The 11,346-nt window shown below is 38.8% G+C and overlaps 1 protein-coding gene across 1 annotated transcript in view; it reads left to right on the top strand.

Annotated features, from left to right (window-relative positions):
- Window positions 1–7,893, top strand: part of LOC102768897 (protein LEG1 homolog) — a 9,529-nt gene extending 1,636 nt beyond the window's left edge. Inside the window, exons 2-6 of the mRNA XM_015557791.1 lie at window positions 898–984; window positions 1,513–1,697; window positions 3,904–4,004; window positions 7,301–7,539; window positions 7,690–7,893. Of these exons, the coding sequence (XP_015413277.1) occupies window positions 898–984; window positions 1,513–1,697; window positions 3,904–4,004; window positions 7,301–7,539; window positions 7,690–7,790 (713 nt within the window). The 3' untranslated portion in view covers window positions 7,791–7,893. The remainder of the gene's footprint in view (window positions 1–897; window positions 985–1,512; window positions 1,698–3,903; window positions 4,005–7,300; window positions 7,540–7,689) is intronic.
- Window positions 7,894–11,346: the final 3,453 nt, after the last annotated feature.

Below are 11,346 nucleotides of genomic sequence, written 5' to 3'. Positions count from 1 at the left end.
GGGGTAAGGGCAGAGGGGGGGGAGGGAACTGGGTGGAGGGGAGCTATGGGGGAAAAAACGAGGAATAATTATAATAATCTGAACAATAAAGATTTAATAAAATAAAATCATATGACTTCCTCCTCCAATTAACTTTTATAATTGAAACTTTGTTGCTCTCAGAGCTCAGAGCCGGGCCACGGCAGGCGGGGAACCTTGGCTTCCTCCATCACTGGAGCAAGCAAGCCTCCTACTCGCTTCAGCTGTGTGGCTGCAGGCTGCCATTTTGGTTGGGTTAATTTCCATATCAAGCTGATTAGCCAATGGGAGGTGTAGCGAAGTCACGGTCAATAACCATGTTTGTCTATTATTAGATAGGATATAAAGATCTGTAGAGGGAAACTTGTTTGGTTTTGGTCATTTACTCTTTCACCCATGGGACTTTACTTTAGATATCATGATTCGATTCTGATTGTCAAATGATTGTTTCAGTCAAGTTACATCCTATATAATAAAAGTCTAATATGCAAATTGACTGAACAGCAGAACGATCAGTGGAACCACAGGATAGAGAGAAGGAAATGCTGGGATTACAGGAAATACCTAACTTTTGCTACAGAAATAATATAATTGGAAAATGGAGTAAGTTGATAGTAGAAATTTGAGTTTGAATAATAACAAAAATAGAGTTAATTTTATTCTTGAAAAAAATGTGAATGACAAAAAAAAACCAAAAAACACTTTTTGGTAAAGGCTACTGAGAATGATGTATTCTTGCCATGGGAAGATAAGAAAAAAAATTCCTCAGAATATGTAATGACCAGAGGCAAGCATGTTTGTTTGTTTGTTTCTTATTTTTTTTAATCTACAGTTTCAAAATGGTCCAGTAAACCCGAATCTGGCTTCCCTCTTTTCCAGGCAGATTAGCTGACCCCACCCAAAGAACAGACTGTGGCCATAAGTCTGGGGATCATCTGTGCATCTCTATAGACATTTGGTGGGCTGGTGAGTATAATGTAAAAGTCAAATCACAAATTGATGACCTTTCCACAAAAAATCAATTTAACCCTGAATCCCAAATAGAGGAACAAAAACAAACACCAGAATTACTGCTTTTTCAAAACAAATTAATTCAGCCCTAGCTGATTTGGCTCAGTGGATAGAGCATTAGCCTGTGGACTGAAGCATCTTGGGTTTGATCCCCATCAAGGACCTGTACCTTGGTTGCAGGCTTGATCCCCAGCCCTGGTAAGGGCACATTAAATGCCATTATTATCTTTTAATGTTTTAAAGTAATAAATCCACAGCATAAATCCATTCTGCTTTAGGAGAGCAGGATCCTTAAGAGAAGCACATTCAAGTTGCATATGAGAATAAGGGAAATTTCTGATAGTTTCTGAAGTGCCCAGAACTACTGCTTAAGGTTTACCATGTTTCCCAATCTGTGGGTTTACCTTCATGATAGATTTCTTTACTTCAAAAGCAACCTCTTTTGTATGCTAATAATATTAATCATAATTTTTGTTTACACAGACCTTAATTTTTATCTCTCTGCAATGCCCTTCCTTGCTGCAATTGATTCTGGCATAATGGAGATACCATCAGACAATGTCACATTGCTGCCACCATACAAGGATTGGACAAGTTTTTGTTTTAATGTTTCTAGCTGTCATTCATCCTTTCCAGAAGCAATGAAAAAGTGGAATGAATTTTACCAGGTTTTGTGTGTGGCTTTTGTTTTCTTTTGTTTTTTAGTAATTTAATTAATACTTTTTGGGGGTCATCAGACAATTTTTGAACAATATATTTAATGTAGAGTTTTTTAGGCATTGAACAAGTTCTTAAAGAATTAAGTTCTTAATATTAAAATATTTATTATAATGACAGAAATATTAATGAGTTGATTACTGAATAACATCATATCACATTAGCACCCTCATTACCCATTGAGTATTGAGGCTGCCCTATCCACTTTTCTCACACCAAATGAATTATATGCAAACACATGAGAATTATGATCTAATAGAGCATAAAGTGTTCTCTTTTATTATAATTTCAGGGCCAACTATGCAAAAACCTATATAGAAATACATATATAATATAGGTTATGGTGAATTTGATCAGATTATTTCAACTCTCTTTATAAACAAACTAGAGGCCCAGTGCACAAAATTTGTGCATGGGTATGTTCCCTAGGCCTCGCCAGTGATCAGAGCTAATCTGTGGGGTGACTGGTGGGGCAATCGGGGGAGGGGGAGAGGCCCTGCTGGCACCTGCCTTGGCCAGCCTGGCACCTCCCACTTGCCAGCCCTACCCCCCATCACTGCCGCTGCAGGTCGCCTCCCAATGTGGGGCAACTGGCAGGGCAATCAGGGGGACTCCACTGGCACCTACCTTGGCTGGCCTGGGGCCTGCAGGCTGGGGGCAGCTCCTGCATTGAATGTATTCCCCCTAGTGGTTAGTGTGCACCATATAACCTGTCGTTCCACTGGTCGTTCTGACATTCGGTCAATTTGCATATTAGGCTTTCATTATATAGGATATAACTTGACTGAAACAATCATTTGACAATCAGTATCAAATATTGATATCTAAAGTAAAGTCCCATGGGTGAAAGAGTAAATGACCAAAACCAAACAAGTTTCCCTCTACAGATTTTTATATCCTATCTAATAATAGACAACATGGTAATTGACCATACCTTCGCTATCCCTCCCATTGGCTAATCAGTACAATATGCAAATTAACCCAACCAAGATGGTGGCCGGCAGCCATGCAGCTGAAGCAAGCAGGAGGCTTGCTTGCTCCAGTGATGGAGGAAGCCAAGGTTCCCCGCCTGCCAAGGCCTGGCTCTAAGCTCCGAGAGCAACAAAGTTTCAATTATAGAAGCTAAACAAACCCCAGATACCTCCTTTCAGCAGGCTGTGGCCTCAGAGCTGGAGTAAGCAGGAGCCCAGCTCTCAGCTCCAGTGACAGCAATGAAGTTTCAATTATAGAAGGTAAATAAAGCCAGGCTGATGGCTGCCAGTACAGCGGTGGTGGTGGGAGCCTCTCCTGCCTCCTCAGCAGTGCTAAGGATGTCCGACTGCAGCTTAGGTCTGCTCCCCGCTGCCAAGTGGACATCCCCCGAGGGCGGCCAGGCTGCCAGAGGGATGTCTGATTGCCATATTAGGCCAAATCCCCCGGGGAGCAGGCCTAAGCCAGCAGGTGGTCATCCCCAGAAGAGTCCCAGACTGCAAGAGGACACAGGCCGGGCTGAGGGTCCCCCCCTCCAAGTGCACAGATTTTTGTGCCCTGGACCTCTAGTTTCATATAATTAGACAAAATACTCTTACTCCTCCCATTTGCCCCATTTCTGACTCTTTTTTTAAAATATATTTTTATTGATTTTTTACAGAGAGGAAGGGAGAGGGATAGAGAGTTAGAAACACTGATGAGAGAGAAACATCGATCAGCTGCTTCCTGCACACCCCCTACTGGGTGTGCCCACAACCAAGGTACATGCCCTTGGCTGGAATCGAACCTGGGACCCTTCAGTCAGCAGGCCGACGCTCTATGAACTGAGCCAAACCGGTCAGGGCCCATTTCTGACTCTTAAGACTTTGTGGAAAGTTCATTATATGGCCAGAGAACAACAAGTAAACAAAATACAATAAAATACTAAAGCTCTGGTTCTGAACAGTATAAAATCCTAAAACACATGGTTTATTGCTTTCAAATGAGTTCAGCATCACTAGTAATTAATATAAGTAATATTTAGCTTTTAGGGACTTTTAAGCATTAAATCTTTCATATCTTAACTTTTAGGGGAAAAAACTCCCCTTATTTAGATGTTGAAAATTATATTTGTAAATAGAATTGATTTTTCAGGAAGAGAGACAGTTATCATTGCTTAAATAATATAACCTTGTTCTTCTTGGACAGCATTTAAAGTCCAATTCTAGTAGTTTTGATGACCTGCTGAAGTACTTATGGGCTGCACATGTCTCATCCTTGGAGGTTGCTCATAAAAATTTTCACAACAGGTAAGAATGGATCTAAGGTTATTTTGTTTTTACATGGTAACAATATTTTCATCTTACATTACCTTTTTCATTGAAGTGTTTTTCAATTAACCTATTTACCAATATGTCAACTATGGGGGGGGGGGGGCGCGGTATTACAGATAAAGAAAAAACTGACAAGAAAATGTTTTACTGGATAAAGTAAAAAGTGTTTTACGAGTAGGAAGGAAAAATATGGGAAAAAGCAGATTTGCATTATAAAGTATAACAAAATAAAAAGCAATAAATCAAAATCAAGCCAGAAGTCCAAGAAGACAAACACAAAAGGTTGTTTTACCCAAACCGGTGTTTATAAACCAGGGAGTGTAATGACAAATAATTATATGATCTCTGCATCATTTTGATCAGAGAAAATAACTTGGTTAACACATATTTGGAAGGAGCTATCCAAGAGGCATCTTGGTTATCATACTGAAGAGCTAAAATGACGTTAAAAGTCTCCCAATTTTATAGCAAATGAGGTTGAATGAGGCAGCATGACTTGGTCTGGAAGTGAATGACACTATATTTGGGGTAGTATCAGGCATCCAGAGTGAGATCTGGTGTAGAAAGAAGGAAAGGATGAGTGACTGGTTTAAAAAGCACGTATAAGCACAGGCACACATGCTTGAGGCCTTCTTGTTAACCGCCTAATTTTATCTTCCCCACTGATCACATATTCAATTAAGATATAAACAACAGATTTAGGAGTCATGTTGTTCTATATATGTTTGCTCTTCGTATTGCTTCAAAGATGATTTTCAAATTGGTCCACAGAAAACTTCATCCTCTTGGCATTCTGTGAAATAAATTGGAATTGTAGCCATCATCACATCTTTTTTGTTGTGACTCGGCTGCTTGGCTATTTCTATGACTGCCAATGAAACTTGAGGTTATTGGTCAAGCAAGTAGAGAGGGGGTTGCAACCTAAAGATTGTAATTGAGATCAAGTCATTATAGTTTAGAGAAAATAGTTTATAAAACAATATTTTTGCAAACATTCCCAATCACATGCAAAATGAAATTCTTCTAGAAAATTGCATTTTTATTATCAACTCTCAGAGGATGATGAGAGCAACCCTCAATGTCTGAAATTAAACAACAAAGTTGAATTTACTGCATTTATAGGAAAGGAGAACTACGTCTGGCAGGCCCAGTATCACTGAGCAGAACACTTTTCTCGTCTAGTTTTGGGTTATTAGTGAATTGGGTTATTAGGAGATGGAGAGTTCAGGGATTCGTGGATTTTAAGTTAGTTGAGTTACCAGTATGAGAATACTCAAGTAAGATAGCTATCAATTTTCGTTAGAAACTTGTTTATACAATGGGCCCCAGTTCCTAATGGCCAGTTCCTAAAGGACTGACTTTCGAAAGATGGCACTGATTGGAGACTTGCCAAACTCTCTTCCCAAACCATTTCTCTGAGGCAAGTTTTTGTTGATGGATGGAGGAAGTCTGAAAATGCTTTGATGACAACATGTTACTTTGTCTTCTCCTAGAGATGAGAAAACTTGTTTTTATTCTTGAAAGTGTGACACTACTTCAAGTGGTTAAAATTTAAGGATACTGCAGATTTTGTTTATGATTTAATTTCTATTATGTGCTTATTTGTTTTGTTATTTTTATGCTCATTGCATTTATTCCAAACTATTGAATGTGACTAATTTGGAAATATTTGATTAATTTTCAATAGATCAAATTTATAAATAACCTGAGGCAAAATAATATCCATATGAATTGTTTGATGAGTAAGTTTAAATGTGTATGTGCCTCTTTTTTTCACACACCGCCTCAGGGGAAAACACCTCTTGTTGATCTTAGTAGACACATAAGTACAAAAGTTAATTATTTTTTTACTAACATATTTACTAACATACTTTATATCCTGAACTTCTAACTTTTTTACATGGCTGTCTGCATAGGTGTCAACCTATACCTACATGAATATTTTTTAATAGCTGCATGACAGAATCTGAACTATGGATTTTCTTCTCATCTCTCAGTCAATTCTTACAACAATAAATTTTATAGATAGTAACTCTTCTGAAGTTTACACAGATTGATAGTGTCAGGAAGATTTATGTCAAGGGTTGTCTAACTCCAAAGACTATGCTTTCACCCTTATAGCTCTTCTGTTTATAAAACTATGTATCCTGCAAACTGATATTCAAAGATCCATACACAGAAATCCTCAACACAATACTGGCAAACAGGATTCAGCCACATAAAAAAAGGGATTATAAACCATGACCACATGGGATTTATACCAGGAATGCAAGCACTGAGATACTATAGCGGTCAATCTCATAACCCAGATGGCTGTTAAGTGACTAACCTGTACAGAGATAAACAGCTTAGACATGCTGCACAAAAGAATGACTCACATTCCCATGATGGAGTGGAACATGGAGAGGTTTCATCATGCTACCCAGAACAGCACACAGTTTAAAACTTAACCATTGTTTATTTCTTGGATTTTCTGTTTAATATTTTTGAACCAAAGGTAACGAAAACTGTGGATAGTGAAACTTCAGATAAGGGGGACTTATCAGAAAAAAAAACAACCAAGCTACCTAAGAAGTAAGAAAAATAGTCTGTAAGCTATTTATTGTTTAGTGGTTACCTGAAATGGAAATCACATGTTCCTTTAAAAATATCAAAATTCAGCAGAAATTTTGCTAATCTTCTTTGAATATCTCTTTACATCCTATATAATAAAAGAGTAATATGCAAATTGACCCTAACAGCAGAATGACCAGAATAACCGCTGGACCAGTCACTATGAGGCACACTGACCCCCTCTCGGTCCCTTCCCCTGGCCATCAGGTATCGATCACCCGATGGCGAACGGGAACCAGGGGTGGGTGGCAGCAGGGGGCAGGGCCGGCTGTGGGCACCTGGGGAAGATGGCCCTGATTGCAGGCCAGGCCTCGGGGCCGTACCTGCACACAAATTTTGTGCACCGGGCCTCTAGTTTTAAAATAATGAGACTTGGTCACATTTCAGCATGTATGCAAATGGAGCAGGATTTATGAAAAGGGAAAAGTATTCTACTAAAGCCATTTTCTGGGATGGTAATTTCCAGACTTAAAATTCTAATGAAATCTTTTCAAATGTTCAAATCTAAGAGCTAAAATCAACAGCCAGTTTCTACAATCCATATTCTAAAAAGTAGTAGGATGTAGTTTTGAACAAAATATCTGTTTTGAAATTGAGTTTGCAAAATTCTGAGTTGACTAATTATAAATGGGAACTTCCCTCCACCCCTTGTCTTGTAGGTTAAGGTATTATTCTAAACAAGAAGCAGATTTTGGAAGAAATTGGGCTTTGCTTGTGGATTATTTAGCCCCACCCCTCTTTCCTACAACTTTGATTAGAACTTATGAATTCCAGAAAGTTCTGCCCACACGAGTGCTTCTTAGTGGGGACCGATCCCTCTTCATCAGTGACTTTACTGGCTTTCAGAGAAGCGTCCTGCTTACTCTAAATCTTTTGCACATTGTGCATAAGTATACAGGTAAAAAACACTTTAACTTTTGAAAATTCTTATTGTGCTGATTTCATAAGTAATGAAAAAACATTAGAATCATTGTTATAAATCACTACAACAGAATGTCTAAAGAAATAAATTTTATCTCAACTCATAAATATCTTTACTATTTTTTAGGAACACTGTCTTTCATTGTATGGAAAACTTTTATGAAGTCAGAAATTGCAAGAGAACTGTTTCTAGAGATTTTGGAATTCATCCTTCACTACTTTAATTAAGTACTTCTGGAAATCTGTAATAAAACAAAAATCTACGAGAATAATTCCTTGAGAAAAAGTGTTCTCAACAATTAGTCTTGCATATTTGCATAATTTTGTCATGTCTATGCCTATATTTTAATTCATGTTGTGATTTGTTTTTAATAATTATTGAATTAGCATTAATAATAAAATGTTTACTGTTCAATACAAATGTGGTTGAGCCCTGGCTGGTTTGGCTCAGTGGATAGAGTGTCGGCCTGAGGACTGAAGGATCCTGGGTTTGATTCTGGTCAAGGGCACATGCCTGGGTTGTGAGCTCAATCCCCAGTGGGGAGCATGCAGGAGGCAGCCAATCAATGATTCTCTCTCAAAATTGATGTTTCTATCTCTATCTCTCTCTCCTTTCCCTTCAATAAAAATATTTTTTTTTAAAAAAAAGAAGAAGAATCTTGGGCTTGCTTTAAAAAAAATGGAAGAAAATTTAGTTGAATAGGTGAATAAATGCCAATAAATTAATAAATATCATAAAACCTGATTTGAATTTTGGATGTTATTCTACCTAAATTAATTTCATGAAATTTGAAGGAATAGATTTTCATGGTCAATAGCAAGAGGCAGAAAATTTTAAATAAAAATGTAGATGATGGCCGAAACCGGTTTGGCTCAGTCGATAGAGCGTCGGTCTTCGGACTGAAAGGTCCCAGGTTCGATTCCGGTCAAGGGCATGTACCTGGATTGCGGGCACATCCCCAGTGGGAGATGTGCAGGAGGCAGCTGATTGATGTTTCTCTCTCATCGATGTTTCTAACTCTCTCTCTCCCTTCCTCTCTGTAAAAAATCAATAAAATATATTTTTTAAAAAAAATGTAGATGATGAATTTGGATTTTTAAGACACTTAAAAATGAACTATTAATTTAGAAAGTATGTCTTAATCAAAAATGTTTTGGAAGGCTTTCAGTTCTCTCAAAGTTAGAAAAAGTTATTTTCTAAACTTCTTTTTCTAGTCCATGCTTTTTAAAAAATATTTCAGGACCATACAGGGCAAAAATTCTCATTTTTAATAAAAGACAATGTGTACTGACAAGAAGGTGGCTTTTCCTCCTGCTGTCCTCATGGTAACTTCCTTCCACAGCTTGTTTAGACGGCTTTACATAGGGCCTCAACTATAGGCAAAATATATCCACTTATGAACCATTTGGAAAAATAAAATGAAAAATTTAAGGCAAACGTTAGATATTGTGGTAAAGTAATATGGGCACCAATGTGTAAAAGACAAATTTGCATCTAAGCTCTTTTATTTTTCCACCCAGTGTTAGCTGGTTAACCCTTAGCAATTTATCAAATTCCCTTGTATCGCAGTATACTTCTTAAAAATGAAAAGATTGCAACAAAAATGAAGATAATTGAGAGTCACAAGATTTTGGCTATAAAAATTAACTAGTTCAATAACCAGAAGGTAGTGGACATCCAGGATAATGTGTACAAAATAGTATTTGTGGCACAGAGTACATGTTTGATGAACAATACATCAATAAGAACTCATTATATCAAAACTCAATCACGACTATAGCATAAACGCCAGGAAGCCCAAACCATGATACGTAATTGTTGACAGAAAACAGGTTGCCTCTGGATTAGAAAACAGACCATTTATTACTCATCTATCAGCTATGACCTGATTTGCACAGGGCGATGCAGTGAAGGCCAGGCGATCACCTTGGCATGCAGTGGAATTACACCACAGGAAAGGAATCCTGAAATGATGAGACTCAGAATGCATTTAGAGCAGCTGGCATATCAGCCCATTTGCTAGACTCACACATGCAAGAGAGAAAAAGAGAAACCTCACCTTTACTTTAAAGGGAAGGTGGCGGTGGGTGGGGAGGGTGAGGTGCAAGAAGGTAAGTTCTCTGACTACACATTCAAAATACTTCCTTTCAATATAGATTAATTTTTTACAGTAATCCTTTGTTCAGCATCTCAGAGACAGGCACCTGTTTTATCGTGTTCTCCATGGCAGGTCAGTGCTGAGGCAACACCAGAAATGAGGCCACTGCTCAATTACTTTGTGTCAAATCAGTTCTAAAGGTTAGGGATGATTTTCAGAGTTTTCTGGCAACTCAGTGTGATTATAATAAACACACAGCACAAGCAAAGAGGAAAGAGCTTGGCCTGCATAAGCCTATATAGTCTGTGTATTCCCAATTATGGCCCGTAAGGGCAGGTCATAGTGCAGGGGTTCTGAATCGACATCTGTGCATCACTCTTGAATCCTCTGCCCCTGCAGCCAGGACCAGTTCCACACAGGCTTTGATCTGCTTTATACCGGTGCAACTGGCAGCTGTATTTCAGTCCCTCCTTGAACCTCTTACTTCTATGCTTCTGCTGCTGCTACTTAAGATGCGTGTAAGACCTGTTTTGTACTCAGACTTGTTCAACCAGAATGGCAGGAGAGTTTCTACATTAGATCACCCTTATAATAAAAAATTATACCCAGGATTTAGTTTACAGAGATATGACTGGCTGAAGAAGTGGGCAGGCAAATGCCATTGAATGAATTGATTACTTAATATTTTCTAAGAGAAGGCCTCACGCCGTGCCACACATGGCTCAGGGGAGCAGATGACAGGACTGAGGAGAAGGCATAGATCTTTATTGAGGTTTCCTAGGAAAAGCAACAGAGGGCAAGGTAAACAGCCTAAGACTGGCTGTGGGTACCAGAGGCTAAAACCAACAGTAATTAGCATATTATGCAAAAAGACCCATTGGAAGGCCAATGGACTTTGATATTCAGCAGGGCTGAAAATCAGCATAATATTGCCCTGCTGTGGGCTCAATGGCTGAAGGCCATTGCCTAACCTGATAATCCTTTTACTGCTTACCAAACTTTACCTTTGATATGCTTGTATGCATTCCTAGAGGGCAAATGTGTATTCAAATGAATAAAAGCTGACAGGTCCAGGTTTTCGGAGAGCTTCTCCACTAGGGGGAAGTTTCCACCTGGCTCCCATGCCTTCTAAATTCACATTTCTTGTCTAGTGTTTTCATTTGTGCATGGCCCCTTCTTCAGATCCTGAACCCTAGCCGTAAATGGACGCAGCATTTGGGCATGTTTGGTCACAGCCCCTCTGCTAGAGGCTGGACCTCCATGGATGCTGGGAATTGGAAGAAGACATGAGGAGCTGCAGGCATATAAGAGAGACTTTACTGCAGACCAAGTAGTCATTACAGACACAGGAGCCATCAGACAAAGCAGTTCTTGCTAACACAGTAGCAAACACAAAGTAGCTATGCACTGGCTGGTCAGCAACACATTTTTATACCAACTCAGACAAAAGAGGCTTCTTGGTAGCTTTTTGATGGAGTCTCTAGGGTTTTGTATGTATAATATCATGTCGTCTGCAAATAAGGACAGTTTTACTTCCTCTTTTCCAATTTGGATGCCTTTTATTTCTTCTTCTTGCCTAATTGCAATGGCTAACACTTCCAGTACTATGTTGAACAGGAGTGGTGAGAGGGGGCACCCCTGTCTTGTTCCTGTTCTTAGGGGAAATGGGGTTCGTTTTTGTCCAT

Source organism: Myotis davidii, unplaced genomic scaffold (assembly GCF_000327345.1).
Source record: "Myotis davidii unplaced genomic scaffold, ASM32734v1 scaffold147, whole genome shotgun sequence".
Lineage (NCBI taxonomy): Eukaryota > Metazoa > Chordata > Mammalia > Chiroptera > Vespertilionidae > Myotis > Myotis davidii.
This window is presented reverse-complemented; position numbering and strand designations above follow the sequence as displayed.